This window comes from Bremia lactucae, linkage group LG1 (genome assembly GCF_004359215.1).
Source record: "Bremia lactucae strain SF5 linkage group LG1, whole genome shotgun sequence".
In the NCBI taxonomy this organism is placed as follows: Eukaryota; Oomycota; class Peronosporomycetes; order Peronosporales; family Peronosporaceae; genus Bremia; species Bremia lactucae.
The window spans coordinates 12,858,503-12,878,988 of NC_090610.1; the positions used below are offsets into that span (position 1 = coordinate 12,858,503).

General features: G+C 44.8%; 3 protein-coding genes across 3 annotated transcripts; 1 reads left to right on the forward strand and 2 right to left on the reverse strand.

The window, feature by feature from the left end:
• Positions 1 to 5,941: 5,941 nt before the first annotated feature.
• On the forward strand, positions 5,942 to 9,443 carry CCR75_000693 (uncharacterized protein; the record flags this gene model as incomplete). The annotated part of the gene is made up of 6 exons (XM_067958799.1): positions 5,942 to 6,136; positions 6,196 to 6,316; positions 6,389 to 6,474; positions 6,545 to 6,811; positions 6,880 to 8,337; positions 8,604 to 9,443. 6 exons carry the CDS (start codon positions 5,942 to 5,944, stop codon positions 9,441 to 9,443), a joined length of 2,967 nt encoding a protein of 988 aa, XP_067814786.1.
• CCR75_000692 (uncharacterized protein) lies at positions 8,666 to 10,446 on the reverse strand. Its single transcript, XM_067958798.1, has 5 exons — positions 10,338 to 10,446; positions 10,152 to 10,280; positions 9,982 to 10,072; positions 9,836 to 9,917; positions 8,666 to 9,774 (listed from the first exon to the last, which is right to left on the reverse strand). The coding sequence occupies exons 1-5, from the start codon at positions 10,365 to 10,367 to the stop codon at positions 9,525 to 9,527; spliced, it is 582 nt and encodes a 193-aa protein (XP_067814785.1). The 5' UTR covers positions 10,368 to 10,446; the 3' UTR covers positions 8,666 to 9,524.
• An 8,504-nt stretch (positions 10,447 to 18,950) lies between these two features.
• Positions 18,951 to 20,247, reverse strand: CCR75_000691 (uncharacterized protein; the record flags this gene model as incomplete). Its single annotated transcript, XM_067958797.1, has 2 exons — positions 18,951 to 18,992; positions 19,054 to 20,247. 2 exons carry the CDS (start codon positions 20,245 to 20,247, stop codon positions 18,951 to 18,953), a joined length of 1,236 nt encoding a protein of 411 aa, XP_067815113.1.
• Between the last annotated feature and the right edge of the window lie 239 nt (positions 20,248 to 20,486).

Here is a 20,486-nt window from a genome sequence, read left to right on the forward strand (position 1 = left end):
ACATATGTGCTGACCCATTTAAAAAGTTAGGGCCACCATTAACTCTGGCTTATAGAGCCGTAGGTCTTTTCTCTACCGAGATGACCACCAAGGACAGTATCGTGTCCCTCATTGAGGATCTGGTACTTCAAATCCTCATCATGAGGAACAACGACACGCGGAGGGTCCGCGATGTCTGTGCAATAAAAAAAAGCAACAGGTTGTTATCGATAGAAAATCGATGTAACCTTGCACGCAAACGTGCCGGCAATTTAATACCCTAATCCGAGTTCTTTAAAGCTCGTAGCAGAGCTACACACTGTTCATTCTTGGCGTAAGCCGAACGGATTAATTCATGAATAGGTGACGAGATAGTCGTCAAATGAGAAACCTCATAATCCGGCCTGCGTGATAATGCATCGGCCAAAGCATTTTGCTTGCCGGGTTTATACTTCACCTCGAAGTTGTATTCCACAAAAAAAGGATAGCCATCGGGCCATTCTCTGTGAGAGATGGGGCGGCTTGGTCGCCGTGCGTAACGACGCGTGATCTGTATAAATCACAAACGGCTTAGAGCCGAGCAGATGAACTCTGAATTTGACGAGACCATACTTCATAGCAAATAACTCTTTGTCATGAACTGGGTAGCTCTTTTAAGCACCTTTAAGCTGTCTAGACTCGAACGCAGTAACACGTTCATGCCCATCAACATCTGTTTGTAACAGAGCACTGCCAATGGCAAAAAAAAATCTGATGCGTCACAGACGACACTGAAAGGCCAATTTGGGTTTGGCAGTGCCAGAATCGGGGCATGGATAAGACTATCCTTAACTGCTCGAAAAGCATTATTTTCGGTGCTAGTCCAGCACCATTCCGCATCCTTTTTAAGGTTATTAGATAATGGCGTAGCCATATCAGCGTAATTTTTGTTATATTTGTGTAAATAATTGGCGAGACCCAACCACTTACGCAAATACTGGTTTTTATCTAAATACTGGTTTTTAGGAACGGCCAATCTACTATGGCTTTTACCTTAGCGGGATCCGCTCTAAGGCCTCGCTTTCCAATGAAGCATCCTAAAAAAGGACTTTCGTCTGCGCCAAAAATGCATTTAGATGCATTGGCATACAATTTGTTTGTGCGCATGCACTCGAGCACTGCTCGCAAATGGTCTAAAGGGTTTTCCACATCCGACCGACCCTGCTCCGCACGACTATGGACAAAAATGTTATCGAAATAAGTCCGTGCATAACCTCGATGAGGGCGAAACAGTTGCGTCACTAGACGATTAAGTGTTGCCGGGGCGTTGGAAAGCCCTTGTGGCATAACCAGCCACTACCATAACAAGCCGCTTGGGGTGCTAACCGCTGTAAGCGGGATATCACTAGCTCGCATGAGCAATTGGTACTAAACATCGACTAAGTCAAGTGCACTGTACATTGTACATCCCGCCATATTGCTCTAAAGAACATCCTTTCTAGGAATGGAGATTTGTGCTGGTATAGTAGCAGCATTAAGCTTATTAGAAGTATGTACAATGCGCCATTTACCATTTGGCTTTTTGACACAAAATGTCGGTGTCGAATGAGGAGATTTGCTCTCTCGTACCATTCCAGCCTCGTGCTTAGCAAGGAAGAAATCGTCAATGACGTCACACTGCTCCCTTGGTGAAGGCCATTGTGTTGAGACACACAGTATTTGGTTCCCGAAAACCAAGTCAATTTCATGACGAACACCTCTATCCGGAGGTAAAACATATGGTGGATTGGTACACACCACATATTGGAATTCCTTAATCAAGAAATAAAATGGATCCGTAGATCTTTAAAGGTCGATGACCCACTCCACGCACTTAGTGCAGCTTTTGTGTCATTCAGGACAGCTTCGTCCATAGGTGACGATGGATTTAACTTAGTCGTCGTCGAATGACCGCCATTTCAGATAAGTCACCAGCTTTTAAGGCTCGACCGCACACTCATCAATAGACATTTCGTCTTGCTCTAAAAGAGCATGTAACGAGGGGATTGCCGCAAGGCTAACTTTCCCCTCAATCTTACTGGTTACGCCATTTACAAGCGTATGTACTTGCTCACTCGTATCACTTTGTGAGGGTATACACGCTTCGTGTCCACCCAGTCTTGGAGTGGAAAAAATACGCTTTTTAGAGGCCGGGACATTCACGTCCCCGAGTTTTCCAGTCTGTATTGGTTCTATACAAGACATGGTGTCTAATTTGTCATCCGACAAGGAGTTAGGCAATACAACTTCCTTTTTGAGCGAACGTTTACGTGTCGCTTCACGTGCATTAGGAGGGTTTGACCTAAATGCCCTGGCAAACTGCCAATAGTGTCACTATTGACACTCAGTATGGTGCCACCTCTGCCGACCAGACTCGGTGGACTTCGACGTGCCACTCCACGTATCTCAGGGATATTGCACCCTTGATGATTCGGCCTTAGGCCAACAATGCTTTCAGCATTTAGTGAATCGTTATTATAACGAGTGTCACTCGACGGAGTACGTGCCGTTTCACTTATTTCTGCTGAGTCGGGCTCAGAATTAATGTTTTTAACATTAGAGTTTATTAACTCAGACATGCCAATGTCTAAAACATTGACAAACGCATTCAATGATCCGCGCCAATAGCGCTTTGTTGCCTAGCAAAGGTGGTTCATGACTACAAAACTTTGCAAAGAACAATGCGCGTGACGCCTAAGGGTCTTAGACCTCCAATCGATCCATGGCTCATGGTGTTCTAACCAGGCCATACCAAGGATGAGATCTCGAATCCAAAATAAGGACGAGACAGCGTTCCATACTGTCAAAGTCCAGAAACTTTATACCTAAGTTCAATGGAACTTTGGGGACAGTGCCCCGAGTCCCAGTCGCTAAGCGAACAGTGATTGTATCACCTTCATGCGCTCTAAGCGCCTCAACGTATTGTTGACATCCTTCAAGAAAAAGGCCTCGAGCATAATTGCAAGACGCTCCTGAGTCAATTTAAATTGACCACGGCTTATCAAAGCCCTTTACAGTCGCTTGAGCGACTAGCAAGCCAGGCCTGTACTCTCGCCCCGTGCCATTGAGCACCGAGCTAATTGGGGCTAGGTTCTGTTTATTCTCGCCTCCTTGAGGTTCAACAGAGCCTAGGTCTTCCCCAGTAGGGCACCCCGCACCTACTGGGTATCGACGTTTTCCCGCACCGTACCAGATCTCTGGTATAGGTCGGAGTTGGAGCTCTTTCGAGCTCTACGCGAATTTCGAAGAGGGCAGGCAGGGCGTAAATGTTTCGTGCTTCCGCACATATAACATCTACGGATGGGCTTATGTTATTCCACAGCTTGAAGAGCCTCTTCTCATTCCTCAACGAGGCTAAAAATTTTAGGTTCCGCTCTATTAGACGGTACCCATGTGCTCGAAGAGCTTATTCGGTAAACAGGCGTGCTAACGCGAGCAGACTTAAAGTCAAACTCGGCGCGTAGCGCTAGGCAACTGCCTCTTCGAACGTAGCCAGATGAAATCGGAATAATTCCGTCCGGGTAACGCCCTCATTTAGTCCCCCAAAGATTGTTACAACAATTGCTTCTTGCACCGGGTCTTGATGCATAGATGCAATGAGAGTTCTCAACTCCTGGACAAAGTCCCCTAGGGTTCTTTTACCCTGTCGAGTCGCTAGGAGCCGTGCTCGCATGCTGATCAGGCGGTGCAAACATGCTCGTCATTTGCTGTTTAGCGATCCCATGAGGGAAACGTCGTTTATGGACGTGCTGCACGATAGTGCCCATTCCATGGCTCTACCTCCAAGTTTGGAAATGGCTATAGCCACTTTTGTCGTTCTGTTAAGAACAAGGCGGAATCAATGGACATTTCCATCTGCTTAATCCAGAAAGGGAGATTTTCTCCCTCTTTTCCCTCAAATGTCTTCACTTACAGTTAGAAGGCGAGCCCTCGGCTCTGAGTCAGGTACAGAGATGTACCGGGTTGGCATAGATGCCGCTAAATGGTCCTGTACCTGACCGATCAGGGAGGCTTCGTACCGAAGGACCTCTGGTCCTTGGGAAATAATAAATTCCACGTGCTCAAGCCCGAATAAGATTTTGAACTTGTCATAAGCGGCGCGTTGCGCTTCTGGCAATTCTGGAACCTCTTCCATTTTCTTGAGAAATTAGTCTTGTAAAGACTCATGCGTAGATTGACTACGAGTGCTACCAGGTGTAGCGGAGCTACCTCGCTCCTAAAGTCAGAGGAAGACTTTCAGACTCAGAGAGTCACTTAGTTCTATTGAACTAATGGGTTTAGCAACTCAGGGAGTCGTACAAGCTATCAAAGCTTAAGGAATCCTAGTTCAAGGGATTCAGGGTTCGTAGAACCAAGTGGCAACTAGTGCTCAAGAGGATATACCTTAGAAAGGCTTCTATCTCTTACAGATCAATGCGCAAGCCTTAGGAAGGCACTTAAAGCTTTAAGATCAGAAGGGACTGAACTTTATTTAATTATTTAAATCTAAAATCTTACCCTAGCTAATTAAAATAGATTTTGGCCGCCAGATTTATATCTGGCGGCGACCACATTTATTAACCATAATAAATGGGATTTAAGTAACTAACTATTTTAAAATTAGAAAAAAGCGTATTTTACCCATAAAGTAAATGAACCACAACAACGGTTCTCCAACCGATGTGTGCCCCATTACAAGCACTATGCATAGAATAAGCCAATTTTAAACTGAGGGGACTTTACCAAAAACGGAGGGAAGATTAACGATTCCCAATATTTAATTAGAGGGAATATAAAAGGTATACCAAAATAATTAACACGTAAAAAATATACCAAATAATAAAAAAAAATACCAAAAGAATTACTTAGTAAAATAAATGTTTTACGTATGTATAATATACGTACGAGTACGCACAAGCTTGGGATCATGAAGATATGATTGAAGGCGTTGTTATTTAGCTATACTAAAGAGCGAAGGAAACTACAAACTTGTTTTAAATCAACCTCCTTAACTTTAGGGAAATGTTCTTTTCACCCCATGCAAAAACAAATTACGTCTCTGTCAACTTGATTTTTAGTAGTCAATCAGAAGCATTACGTATCGCGCTTTTTGCAGTTCCGGCGTTTCTATTCGTCGAGCAATGGCTTCCAATTTTGCCGTGGTCTCGGCTTTGCGGGGGTGCGATGGCGTATGATTGAAGCTTACCGATTAAGTCTATTACGATAGATCGCTTGTTCGTGCGACTACCTCTTGCGTCCCGTTACTAAATCACGGTCGTGAAAGAATTGGTTAGCGCCAAATCAGAAAGTGCGAAATTTGCCTTCAATGTGGTCATAATCGTAGGACCTGCCCGAGCAAGGACGCATGATTGTATGCTTCGTTATCTCTAGTACGTAGTGCATGACAATTAGAGGTTTTAAATCCAAAACTGGGTTTTTCCTCGCCATAAAAACAGAATATATGTATTAAATTAATGCGAATGATTGAATACAAGTTTGTAGTTTCCTTCGTTCTATAGTAAAGCTAAACAGCAACGCCTTCAATCATATCTCTTCATGATCCCAAGCTTGTGAATACTCGTACGTATATTAAACATGCGTGGTATATTTCTTTTATTTATTAATAATTTTGGTATATTTTAATACTTTTTTTTATTACCTTGATTAAAACCATTTACAAACTGTACAATTTTGTAGGTACTGGAAAAGCTGTCCTTTCTTTATTATATTGGTATAGTTGAATATTTTAAGGGACCCAAGTTGCTATTTCCACCCAGCCACGTGGAATCTGATCAATCAGATTACTTGCTATTTGCCCCACCCAAGTTTGCTATTTCCAGGTAGAATCTGACCAATCAAATTATGACGTCATTTCTATTGAAACAAAGTTAATTATAAAACAATCATTTTGTCGATGCAATTTTAAATATAATAGTAATAAATCGAATATTCTTAAGGACCACAAATGACGTCAATCCGGCACGTCTCGCGATGGCAGCTATGCTATCCACCCCAGGCTTCTCCAGATATTCAAACAAATAAAACTTTATCAAAGCCTCCTGTGTCGTTGCGCTATCTCAACGAGTTTATTGGAAAATTGAACTGTGCGCCTGAACTGCTGCAACATGGCTTGTATCCAGACGCTAAAGAGATTACAGAGGTACACACCGTACTATCATAATCTCGTCATGCATCCGATTGAATTTGACAATTCCTTAGAGCATGGCGCTATTCAATGCCGTTCGACGCTATATTGAGCCCAAGAGCTCGAACAACAATAGTTCTGAATCCTCAAGTGACAAGGACGACGGAATCGTTGTTGTTGGAGACGGCAATACTCGTAAGGGTTAAATGACATTCCTCCTATCGGCAAAAAAAATGCTTTTTCTTACGCGTGCATATGTGTCTACAGCACGCACGGCTGCATTGTTCGCATTTCGAATGCGAGGATGGAAATGTTTCAGTGTCGACCCAGCCATGGATAAAGGACCAAACGAGGTAAAATAAATTAATAAAATACACAATTTGTTGCAATAATTACAATCACGACAAAACCTTTATGCTGTAGCGTACAATTGGCTGGGCTAATATATCGAATCTCGTCACGATATGCAATAAAATCGAAAATGTTCGGATCATTTTACGACGAGTCATTGTCGTACTAGTGCATGCCCACGTCGCACTCGACCAGGCGCTAGGTGCGGTGCAGGCAGACCGAGTATGTGGTGTAGTCACCTTGCCATGTTGCAATTGGTACGGCATGCAAGAGAGGCTCTTTGGCCGCTATCCAGATCTTGTGTATGACGACTTTAGCGTACTCTCAGATCACCGTGAAGTACGTAAACTAGTACACGATTGATGGAAATTGTAGCTTATCGGCTTTCTTTATAATAATGAGAGCAGATTCGCTTGTGGGTGGGTGATAGCTCGACACACGATAAAAGTCGTGTGGATACAATTCCTGCGGATCTTTCATTGAGGTCAAATGGAATGAAAGGCTGTGTCCGAAAAAAACTGGTGCATTTGTCTAAATCTGCTTCCGAAGTAATAACAGAAATAACTGCAGTACAGCAGGAGCAACGACGTGACAAAGTTCTCGACTTTCTCAACGAGGTTTATACATACCCTCATGCCTCCGACAACTGCGCAGGAAACGGAGTTGAAGAAGATGTGATCAGCAGATCCATGTACACTATTGCGGCTCACATTGAAAAAAATACTTCCCTGCTTGTACTTGATTGGCATCCTCGACACTTGGCAGTGGATGCGTTGTTACGGGAAGGCTTCACGAATGTGCATATCTTGACGGTGTTTCATAAAAAATGTCACCAACGCACCACGACTCTACAATTAAAGCTTAACAAGTGTGTTGTGGGCACAGCATCTGGACCGATAGGCACGTCTTGGAAACTCGAAACATGTGGCCACTTTATTCTTCAGTCCGCATGCGAGGTACCAAGCATTTTCAATCACGACCAGGAAACGATCACCGTGACGTTTAAGAATGAAGGTCTTTCTGCTTCTATTGCTTGCATTCTCGACATGAATTTCATTTCTCGTGGATTTCGTCGTCGTACCAAGACAACGTCGTCTTTTTTCCGCCAATTATATCGCACGATAGACCAGCTCGCATCTGCGTGTAATAAGTTCAACTTTTCACCGATTCGTAACCTCAGCCAAGCGATGCTGGTGTGTATTACACCACGAAAACACTGGCGAAAAAAAGAATACCTTGCTCACGCAAGCCTTAAGTACACTTTGCATTCTTTTTATGTCAGGACAAAATTGTCCAGTACCCCAGTGTACATTTATTGCTGCTACAAGCGCTCGCCGTCTATAATTGCCAATGCTGTAACTGACGCTAAAGACGATAAAATTACTGCTCACGATGGTGCTCTCGAGACCTCCGTGAAGCTCGAAGAAAAGCTTAAAGCTCGCCAAGCTGAGCTCGTAATTGCTGGTAGCCTTGTTGTTGTGGACAGCGCAGCTGCTCGATCCCAAGTTGAACAGAATTTTGAGCAAGCGAATGCTGAAGCACGCAAACACTACACTGAACCCGAAAAAGTGTACGTACAAGTGACGGGTGTACTCACGCGACTTCGTCGCTTTAGTAATGGGAAAGCCTTTCTGTCGCTGCAGTTAGCTCTCAATGAGGACGATCGACCGATGCAGGTGTTATTACGCAGTGAAACGTTGAGGTTATCGATTACAGCGTTTACAAGTTTTGTCAGACTGTTTCGGAAAGGAAGCAATATAGTCACGGTCGGATACATGGCTTTAAATGCTCGTGGACACTCCATGCTTCAAGTAGAAGCGATTTCTTTGGCGCGTCCAGAAATTTTGGAAGCGTACAATGCAGTGGTACAAAATAAAGATGTCAAATATGAGTGCGGGAATTTTTTTAAAAGAACCAATATAACTACTACCTGACTGGGTGGAAATAGCAAACTTGGGTGGGTGCAAATAGCAAGTAATTTGATTGGTCAGATTCCACTTGGCTGGATGGAAATAGCAACTTGGGCGGGTGGAAATAGCAAATTCCTATTTTAACAGCACTTTTAAAGGGGGGTGACACCGAAAAGGGTGTGTGGTCCCCTTCAATACAAGCTTCTAATAAAGTCCAACAGCCAATGATAATCTTGCCTCGACTTCCAATTTTAATTTCCATGAACATCACTAGCGACAGCCATGACGAGCAATTAACACTATCTGGTGCGACGCTGGCAGCCTTACACGAATTTGCCATCGAGCAAGGTATTTCGATCGAAGATTGTTCTTCGGACGTGCGTCTGGACATCCAGAGAGCGCTGGACATTGAGCCCAAAGAAGACTCTTTTGAATTTAAATTTTGCAAGAACGGAGACAAGGCTGATGCCGAGATAATTATTCGTCTCAATGGCCTGCGCCGGGATATTGGCCAAACGCTGCAGTCCACGGGGCTTACACTCTGGCGCGCAGGCGATTTTATGAGTGAATTTATGTACCAGGATCGTAGCCGGTTTACCGGCAAGTCCATCATCGAGCTTGGCAGTGGCCTCGGCCTAATCAGCATCTTGGCCTCACACCTTACGAATAAGCAAGTTGTGGCTACGGACGGTGATGATGATACCATTGAGCTCCTACGTGCCAATTGTAAGCTTAATGGCGTGGAGGGCCGCGTACAGTGCCGCAAGCTCCTTTGGGGCGTGAATTTGGACGAGTTCGACGACAAGTTTGACATTGTCTTGGGTGCCGATGTTATTTATGAACAGGAGCACGTAGTTTCACTCTTTAAGACAGCCAAGCATTTAATGAAGCCAAGCTATCAAAGTAGACTTAGCGTTAGCAAGATTGCATCAGAGTTTTTGCTGGCTTACACGAAGCGAAACGTTTCCATCGACTACGTTTTGGACACTGCCAAAAATTTTGGCTTCGAGTGGAAATCACCTATAAACGACGAAGGCATTTATACCTTTTACTTAGTTTAATTTTTTTTTCGCAATATACTGTAAACGTCTCCTCCTAATTCTTTCTTGCACCCTATGTAGTTGCGCGGAAGTTTAAATAGGTCAAGCTTTCCCGCCAAAAGTGTGCAGACGATGATTTCCTTCAAATTCACACAAGACACGACGTTGCTTTGAATGCAGTCTTACGTGCGGTCGCTTGCTCTTTACAAATTGATAAGCTTCCTCGACGCTTAAACTGCGATATTGAACCAGAAAGGCTACTACTACGATGGTGCTCCGACCACGTCCAGCTTTGCAGTGCACATAAGTAATTTTTTGCTGTATAACATTTTCGTAAACGAAATTTACACATCTTGCGCACAAAAAAATCGTAAGGGCTACTTTCTTAGGCATAATCGAAATATTGTACGAACCTTTCAAGTGTCTCCAGCGATGGTGAAGAAAAGTCGTCTGTCGGGCCGAAACACTGAGCAATCCGAGCCTTCTTCCATTCCTCTGACAAAATCTAGTCAATAAGTTAATCTCAGCAGCAAATTTGCCCAAATTTATATTATCAAACCCGGTGAGACTGGCGTTGATATCAAATTTGGCAACAATTCAAAGGGCTGGTTCATGGTCACAACAGCTTTCACTCCTTCGCCTTTCACCAGCTGCACGTCCATTAGTCGTTACAGAAAATATGGCATTAGTTTCAGCTCAACAACAAAATGTAACTTAGCCTCAACTCACCTGCTCCATGTGACTTTTGTTTTGCAGCGGTAGCGCACCTAGCATTAATTTTGGTTCAATGTGGCTCCACCATGGACGCCGTCGCTCGTGTCTTAGCAGCAAATTGTATAACAGCGTTACGTGAAATACCTGAAACAATTATAATTTGTGACAAAAGACACGCATTAAAGGATGAGAGCGACTTGCCAGACTGCTTGAAGCCGACATTATCTTCATGTCTAGCTGAAAGAAGTAGAACAGTCGATTAATTTGTAAACATTTTTTTCATCATGTAAAAGAAAAGGAAGGACACTTGGTGTGACATTTTATAACAGCCGCATCAAGCGAATTCGCAATTCTAAGAAGTGGTGCAATATTGGGCAAGCAGTAAATTTAAATATATGCAAAATACTGCAGATCTAGCAGCCGTACCATGTCTGAAACGGGCTGAAGTTGCCCTATGTCACACAATCCCCCCGTTAAGTATGCTTTGTGTACCTAAAGGGATGGTCAACTACTTAAGTAAGTAATTGTGTAAAGGAGCACTGCCGACTTGTACTGCTTCAGTACAAGCCCACTTCGCACTAGATATAATGGTCTATATCTATTAATTAATGGATAGTTTAGTGCGATTGGTGCCTCACGTCACTTCACGTACACTAGTACGTGCAGAGGAAGACTCTCTTTAAAACAATTGCTTTAAAGAGGGTTAAAAGTAAACTGTATTAATATCATCCAGTTCTTCAGTTTCTATCTATTTTCTACTAACGTAATTATATATTGTAACAAAACATGTAATAAAGTTTTATCTGTCCTTCTCTTTGCGCGCGTCCAGCGCTGGCTGGACCGCGGAGCAAGTATATATAATAGCCTATATCTACCAATGGATAAGCTTTCCGAATATTACTACGTCAGTAATATTCTTCAAATTTCATCTACCTTTTAGATATTATATTAATTAACAACCTTTAAGTATTAATTTCATGTAACGATACACCGTTACATCACCCCTCCCTTAAACGACAATCACTCTGACTGTCATTGAAAAGAGTGGTCACTATTACACCACTTAAATTGATAACGATGTTGATCGGTCAGAATCATCATTTTTAATTCTATCGCATAGTTAACAAGTCCAAGCGATGTGCGAATAGTGCGGCATCTTCAGCTGCGGTACATGCAGCCGCGGGCGACGCATTATTGTCTCTTGCGGCAGACGTTTCGTCTGCCGTAGTACCATCTTCTCCTGCAACGCTAGGTGTTGCGGGTACACGTGGTGAGACACCACGTGAATGCGACCCCTCTTTGGAGGTCGACTTTGAATGCGAGTCGGACGAAATGGCCGACTCGGGGATAGCAGAACAGTCGCCTGATCATCGTCAGGCGGCTGACTATGAGACTTCGAATGACGGGGCTCGATCGGCTTGACGTGCTAATAGCATTTGCTAAAGCATGCTTGGTTACGACGACGAGGATGATTCCTCATCGCCAGCGCCGTCTCCGGTGCCGTTATTCACACATAGTTCTGTGCGTGGTGAAACGATGGCTAAGCCATCGTAATAAAAGTTCTTGCAAAACCCTTGCTTCAGTGGGTACCACTCAGGGGAGCGTAGACAGCAAAATGTCTTGTCTTGCCCCTGAGAAAAAGCCGTGGCTTTTGCCCGAACGCCTAGTCAGTAGCTTGTCTGGAGAGGCTACTCCTCACAATAAATATCCTTTATTTATTGCGACAAAGTTACATGGCCTTGATCCCAGCGCGAAGAACTTTCGCGCTGAGAAATTTTATCTCGATGCTTTTATTAAGCATCGATGGTCTTAGTGGCAACAACAAGCGACATTAAAGCTCGTTGATGCAAGCCTGGAACGCGTTTATTCGCAATGTCAACGACATTGGACGCGAAGCCTGGCCTTAAAGACTTAACACGATTCGCGTTAAATTTGAACAACAAACTCCAACCAGTGCAAGATTTAAACTGCATCGGTTGTCTCGTGAGGCAGGACTTCAAGCCTCACTAGGGGTGATCCCTGTCCGTGTTGTGTCGACAACACGAAACGGGTGAAAGGGGATTTTATTCCATTTCTTCGCCCTGGGGAAGGGCTCGCATCGAGATGCGTGACGCGATTGACGTTTTTCAATCGATTTACAGGCGCCAGGGGCGCGTGTTCTTAGATGGACCTTCTGATCCATCGGATGGGTCTCGTCATACTGACGGACGAGGCCCTCAACGTCAGCAATCAGCTGGAAACGAGGCTCCCAGCTGTCATGTGAAGGTGGATAACCACGCCAGCGAACAAGATAACTCGTTCGCTGCCCCTTCACATCATGGTGGTTTACGATACGTTCAACAAGAAAATGTTGACCACCGTGGGAATCCACCAATGGTTGTGGTGGGGGAGGGAAAATTAGATCCGACCTATGTGTCGGACTTAGAGTTGAAGATCGACAAACTCGACCACTACCTCCATGTATTGGAGGAGGGTCTTGATCACGAGCGTGGTAAGCGTCACTCGTTGGAACAGACGGTGCAGGCTCACCGTATGGAACGGTTGATAGACCGTTCGAAGCGTGCGTACTCAATGTTGGAGTACGAAGGAAGTATCACGCTATCGTTATGAGCTGTCGTCAGCTTATCGCGGTTTCGAGGATCTTTGGACCCGACATGAGAATCTCCAGATCAGCATGAAAATCTAGTTCGTGACCACAAGAATCTTTTAGGGGTTCTTGAAAAGGGTGGTCAGATCCGTCCTTGGAAGAAACCACGTACTGATGGTACGGGCGGAGCCAACCAACGTAAAACATAGGATGCGTTCGCATCCTACGTGGCAATTCTATTGTGTACGCATTGCCTCTGCGATGCAGCACACAGAATAGCCCAATGAACTTGGGTGTAGTTTACTGCTACCCACATTAGTGACTACACGCTTAGCTTATTTTACCGTAGAGAGTAGTACTAGGTCATTAATTTTTAAAGAAAGATCATTTGCTCTTCCATGTTTGTCTGCGCCCCGTTTCTCACGGTCCACTGCGTCAACAATGGAATCTCTTACGAAACATATTGCTGAATCTCGAGCCAGCAGAAAATCCTCTGCCGACTCGTTTGTTTTGTCTTTTCCAGTGCGCACAAAGCGCACTGGAAAATAGATCTTTCTCATTTTCGATGTCGATTGCATCGATTCGTGATGAGCATGAGCCAAAATTGGTTTTGCTCGTGCGAATGCCCCCCCCCCTTAAACAAGAGGATTCCTCTAATTGAGTGAGTATGCGTGAATGGCGTAACCATTCACGAAGAACGTTGTATGCGTTGTAGACGCATGCACCTAATTATTGTAGCGAATTCGACCATCGGTAAAAACTCGATCAATTCGGATACGATTGGACGTAATCTCGAAGTAACTCTTTGAGGACGCGTTTGACGCACCATCTGTCTCCGGATGATCAGAAGTTGAATTAGTCAGCTGTTTTCCGAGAGAAGGAAACACGGACTGCCAAAACTGCGCCGTGAACCGTGGATCTCTATCGGAGACCAGTTCACGGGGTAAAGCGTGGAGTCTGAATACCGTGTCGATAAAGACACGGGCACAGCCCGGACCCTTGATCGACTCTGGTGCTGCAGCAAGATGTACCATTTGCTGAATCTATCTACAAAAACACGGATTCCATTGTTTTCGTGATCGTCTTCGGGAAGTCCGAAAACGAAGTCCATAGAGACTGCCAACATTCTACCAAAAGTTATAGAGATTGGAGAGGTGCACGGGATGAAGGGCTAGGCTTCACCCGTTGACATACCTCGGAAGCACGAATGTACTTGCACACGAACTGATACTGGCGGGGCCAGTAAGAGTCGCGACTTACTGTGAGATAAGTTTTGCCACGTCTACGATGCGCACTTGTTGGTGCATCATGACACTCATACATGATGTGCAAGCGCAAATCATTGTGACTTGGGACGACGATACGTGATTGTATCGATCTAATGACGATCGATACAAGGCCGCTAAATCATACGAAAAAAATATTTAATGGATTCGTCACTTAATCCACTAAGCGCAGAAGGTCTTTATCTTTGTGTAGGCTTTCTTTATGTCATCAAACAAAGCTGATGACGGAACACTTGTATGAGTGTTGCACAAGGGATTTTTTTTTACTGTTGGAGTGCCCAGCCGGCTCAAAGTCGGGTCGGCGTGATATCGCATCAGCGACGACTTTAAGCCGTCCTGGTTTATACTCCAGGAAGAAATTATACCCGCGAAGAAGGATAGCCACCTCGGCTTTCTTCGCGAGAGGTGTGGGCTGTTTGCGGCCGTGCGAAATGACGCATGATCCGTATATACGATGAACGGTCTATCTCCGAGGAGGTAGACCCTAAATTAGCCAGTGCGTATTTCATGGCAAGGCGTTCCTTCCCATGCACTAGGTATTTGCGTCCAGCTGTTTGCAGCTGACGTGACTGGTAACAGAAGACGCGCTCCACGCTGTCTGTATCGTATTGCGTTTGCGCACAGCCGATAGCGGTATCGCTGGCGTCAGAGACCACATGGAATGGTCTATCTTGATCTGCAATCGCCAAGATGGGCGATTGCATCAAGCTTTGCTTGATACCTTTCAATGGGACGCTGACAATTAGCGTTCCATAACCAATTCCCTTTTTTTAAAGAGACGAGAGAGATGAACTGTCATCTCGGCATAGTTGCGAGAGTACTTGTGCAAGTACGCCGATAAACCAAGGGACGTTATAAGTCCTTGACATCGACTGGATCTGGCCAGTCGGTGATTGCCTTGATCTTTTCGGGATCAGGGCGCACGCCGTGTTTACCGACGATGCACCCAAGAAGTGGTATTTCGCTTGCAGCGAATATACACTTCTTGAGATTTGCATACAACTTATGCTTTCGCATAAGTGTAAGAAGCTGAAGTACGTGAGTTTTATGAGCTTCCACGTCCATCTTTCCGTCCCTAAACCGGCTGTGGACGATTACATCGTCAAAATAACTCGGTGCGAATTTTTCGCACCGGTCTCAATAGATTCGTTACGCATCTGTTGAATGTTGCAGGGGCGTTACAAAGCCCCTGAGGCACCACTAGCCATTCCCAGAGCATCCCACTGGGAATGCTCACTGCTGTGTACGGGATGTCCCGTTCACGCATAAGGATCTGTTAAAATTCATCTATCAGATCCATACAAAAAGAGATGGTACTCTTAGACATACCATCTATGATTACGTCTTTTCTAGGTATCGGCGTTTGAGCCGGTACCGTTGCATCATTCAGATGATTAAATGCGTGCAATATCCGCCACCCTCCTGTAACTTTTTGCACACAGAAGGTCGGAGAGCTATGTGGGGAGGTTGACTCCCTTACATGGCCCGCTTTTAATCAATCGATAAATAGTTCATCGATCGCAAGTACTTGTTCACGAGGCAGTCGCCACTGCTTCATGACAGAGTACTTCGAGCCCGGTTCGAGCTCGATCTCATGTCAAGTGCCTGAAACAGTTCCATGTGAGTTGCCATTATCCTTAGGCAACTCGCATGGAACTGTTTCAGGGAATACATCCCTATATTTAATCAAATCCTTATATAAAGGATTTATCTGATGTGACTCCCAGGATTGAGTAGTATGTCTTCCAATCCGAGTCTTTACATCGAGAGCACTTTCGTCCATCGATGAGCTGCTGAGAACCCGTTCGTTCTCTGCAAAAATTATCGCTGGCCGAATATCGGTTACGTATTCGTCCTCTGTGACGAGTACGCATATCTGCTTGATTCTACCACTATGCAGATCTCTCAAGAAACGCTTAGGTTCTAGGGTTGGTTATTGAGTTATCTCCGAAGTAAACTTCGGAGGCGCTTACAGATCAAGATATAAGCGCCTACTCTTGATCAGTCATTAACCAAGACATTCAATGTCTCGGTTTCTTTCTGGGACCCCTTTTCCACAGGCTGCAGAGGGATTTATCTCTCGGGATGCTTAAGTCTTGCCACTTTAGCATTGACTATTTGAGGAGATTTCTTCTCAAGTACGTCGAAACTTATTCCCTTAACATCTTCCGAATATGATTGCGCTATCACAGTCGGGTCCTCTACGGTCGACTCTCAACTACGGTCTAGGATCATCGTGTTGTCTTTTTTGGACAACCGGTACCTTCCTTGAATGTAGCCCGCTAGACGTACATTCATGTCTCAATTCATTCGACTTATTCGGGTGGTGGACCTTCAGCACTGCCTGTGCATTCGCACAGCCGCCGGCAGCTGACTCCACACTGTGATTAGTAATCACACTGTGATCTTGTGCAGTCGTACTAACGACCATTTCACAAGTGAGGCCATCGCATTCAGCCGTAGTGATCCACACGCTTGTGGACGCGCCAACACGTTCATCAGAAGGCCATCTGATGAACAAGTGGCAGGCATCTTTACGGATCGAGACTGCCAGTTGATTATTGGCTCATACTTTCTGAGCCAAGGTAAACCTAGGATGACATCAAGTCTGTCATCCAAATCCAGTACGATGAAAACATCATCAAGCTGTTAATCTTAACGGTAGTGAAATCTCACTACGGGTTTCATCACTATTATCGACGCGCCTGTCGTTGGAGGGATGTCGCGCTCAAGATATTTGAGCTTACGACCCTCTAGCGACTGGAGACGAATAAAGTATTCGACGCTCCACAGTCCACTAGGGCCCTAAGTGACAAATCATTTGTCACTTTCTACTTCAAGGTGATGAGGTATACCTCAGCACCAGGTGCAGAGACAAATAATGATTATGTGTCTGGAGCAACTTATGTCAAGAGATTTGCAAATTCTCTTGAGGTTGCTGAATCAGTAGGGCGATGCGCTCTTACTGACCCAACCGTTTTTTTGTGGTCCGCCTCGCTGTTGCGATTTCGCAACGACGCCGGACCCGCGACCGTTACCCTTTTAAAATTCAGTCCATAAGCGGTACTGGGCGTGGGGCACTTTCTATCATGACCGCAGTGACCTAACTTTTGACATTGATTGCATCTCTGCAATCGCTTACTGTTCGAAAGCGAGGTCCATAGGTTCTGGACCTCCAAGCTCTTGTCGTCACGGAGGACGATACGATGACAAACTAGTTTGAGCCTGTCTCAAGCTAATGTCCTCCTGTTCCGCATACACCTTGCTAATAAACTTGCATCAAAATCTTAAAAATGGATAATGCTTCTTCAAGCGTATCCAGTTTCAGCGGAACAAATGGGTCTTCACGGGACCATCCGTAAGACCTTCCATGATTACCTTAATCAACGTGTGTTCATAAATTGGATTGTTCATGGTACAATTCGTTAATAGTCGTACACGCTGGGCGTAAGCTTGAACATTACGCTTGCCTTGCTTAAATTTCAGAAGCTCTGATCGAGCTTTTAACTCAGCCCTGGGCAGCTTAAACTTCTGTTGGAGCCAGGATTGAAAATCCTCTAGCTAGCCAAATATGTACGGGTCACCAACTTGAGGCATATGCCCAAGTTTTGGCACGACCTGCCAGGTTTGACTGAGCAAATGCAACTTGCATTTGCTCGTCGACGATGTGACGAGCCCTTATGGCATCTTCCAACACGACAAACCATCGTGAGAGGGAGTCTTCTACGACCCCCTATACTTAGATATGTCAATCTTTAAGGTTTTGGGACGACGCGTGTGCGTCATCCCAGATACAGGGGTCTGTACCTCTTGCAACCTCAACAGTCCTGCCTGTTGAGAGCCTTACTGATCGAGCAAGGCTACCTTCTCCTTCGCCTCGTCAAGCTCATGTTATATGAACTTGGCGATGGCTGAATGGAGGGCAAATCTGTCCAAACCGGACAGCATGGCCAAGATGGCATCATTTTCTACGGTCGAAATCGTTCGTTCGACCGCACTCCTTTCTATGTCACTTAGAATAAGTATTTATCACGCTAAACGTGATGCGTATTTCCATTATTATTTAACATGGACATGTTAGATGATAGAACTGTGGTCCTTGGACGGACTACAAAGTGCTACCATGTGTAACGGGGCACTGCCGACTTGTACTGCTTCTGTGCGAGACGTCACTTCACGTACACTAGTACGTGCAGAAGAAGACTTTCTTTGAGATTCTTGCTGCAAAGAGGGCTAAAAGTAAACTGTATTTCATGTAATTAAGTTGTTCTTCTGTTTCTATCTATTTAATACTAACTTCATTATAAACTAATACAGAACATGTAATATATCTTATTTGTCTCTCTCTTTGGGCGCGTCCAGTGCTGACTGGACCGCGGAGCAAGTAGATGTAATGGCCTACATCGATTTATGGATAAGCTTTCCAAAAATTCCTATGTAAAGTAATATTTTCCAAATAATATCTACTTTTTTAGATAATATATTAATTAACAACCTGGTCTATGAGAGGAAAAGTACAAATATTATCTTTATTAACTTTGACTTGTTCCAATATTACCATATCCGCCAATCGTTATAAGACAAGATTGTGCGGGCCATACATAGATAGTTATTAATATAATAAAGTCAGTGGTAGATAAAAGATCGTTACGTAGGAACTTGATATATTATCACAGTTTTACGTTTTCTCTATAATAAAGCCTTAGAATTTACTCTGCGTAAGCTAAGATTTCTTAGCTACTGAGAGCCTTCCTCTGCACGTCGTGCAGAGAGAAGTACTTTTGCAATTTTACAATGTTAATCAGATGGGCAATGCTGTTGGCAATGTGGCCCAAGACGGCAACGGCACTTCAAATGACCAACTGGGGGTTTCATATCGATAGGAATGCAACCACATAATTACATCCTTGTTTTCAACCTCGAAAATTCCTTGGATTTTAGCTATGCAGACTTCGCACACTCGAGTACATCGAAGTTTATCATCTTCATGATGAAATTTTTGGTAATATGAAATTGGAACAGCATCAAAGAGGACATTCTGTACTTGCCTAATTGCAAGCCTCATCCCTTTGTCTTCATTCGGAATTCCGTACAGCGGATCGTTTACGATTGAAAAGCCCACGTGTTGTAAATGCACTCGAAGTTGATGCGTCCGACCCGTTAAAAGGAGGCATTCAACGATACTTTCGCCACCCACGGAGTCTCCACGACGACGCATTAGCGTTACACAAGGCTTGGCGTCTTCTGACTCACTCACACATCTTTTATGTCCTTGGCGTGGTGACATCAAACCGATTGGGGCTTCCACGCGCCAGTATTCTTCACGTAAACTATCAATCGTTACAAATGCTGAGCAGAACTTAGCAATGCCTGCAGAACCCATTGCCGTGACGGGAAAGTCGCCTTGAACTCGCGCTACGTAGTATTTCTGCACCAAACGCATGCCAGTTCCTTGGTTGATAGAAGGATTTGTTAGCTCAGCCGTAAGACTGCGTGCCTTTTCCGCCGATTTGGCGAGTATCAGCAGTCCTGACGTCAATCGATCCAATCGATGCACTGGATAGAGCTTTTGTGTTAAACTTTCCTTCTCTGCGGCAATCCCTTGTCTGTCATGATGCAGTATATGCGTCAGCGAATTAAATTGAAAGCTGCCGGTTGGATGCACGGGAACGCCCGAGGGTTTATTTACCACCATCAAGTCGTCTGTCTCCAAATGGATCCACGTCGTGGATAGCGACGCCAATGTCGATAACTCCATGGCAGTCTTGATCGGGAAATGAATTGCAGGCTCATGTCGATGCACGACGTGCTCAAAGAAACTTCCACGTTTCAGAATCGTGTCCAGCTTCGCCTCTTGTCCATTCACCCGAATGAGCCCCAGCTGAGCTGCTCGCGCGCAGTATTCTGACGAGAGGGTGGAAAACTCACTGGCAAAGAGATCACGCAAACTACGATCCGTCCACCGGTCTTTTGCAAAGAGCGCAAAGCGATGGACGTACGGTTCAATTCTCCGCACGACGCACGAGTGTCCAGCCACTCGATTGTCACAATTAGTCGACATGCACGGCTCAAAGTGGACAGCAGCGGAAGGCGGGACAATTCGTTGACGGTGATTTCTACTCTTCCGCCTGGAAGATGCTAAGCCCTCCAGTATTTGCAAAGACTTGCGCTCCGCTAACCATCGAGCCTTTTCCTGCTTACGGTGCTGCTTCTTGCTCTGCGGAAGAATGTCCTCCATTGTGGAATATGGAGTCGATACACAATAATTGAATACATTTTGGGCAACTCCGAGCGGCTTCGATACTTTTAAGAAATTTCGTGTCGATAAATGGGTTGCTTGTGGCTGCTCCCATTATTGGAGCGTGTGTATTTTACAGTAATTACCTAATTCTAATTTGCACACAAAAAGTGGCTAAGACATGCCACCTCGCAGTGAACCGGGCATGACCGTTTTAGTCGCTTTCTGCGCTTTTAAAT

What these genes read in the sequence shown, in the direction of transcription:
- CCR75_000692 (XM_067958798.1), bottom strand. Translation starts at nt 10,367, where the DNA reads ATGAAGATAATGTCGGCTTCAAGCAGTCTG. An exon ending in TGTCGGCTTCAAGCAGTCTG is followed by an intron (nt 10,281 to 10,337) that starts GCAAGTCGCTCT and finishes TAATTGTTTCAG; the next exon opens with GTATTTCACGTAACGCTGTT. An exon ending in TCGCTGGAGACACTTGAAAG is followed by an intron (nt 9,775 to 9,835) that starts GTTCGTACAATA and finishes TTTGTGCGCAAG; the next exon opens with ATGTGTAAATTTCGTTTACG.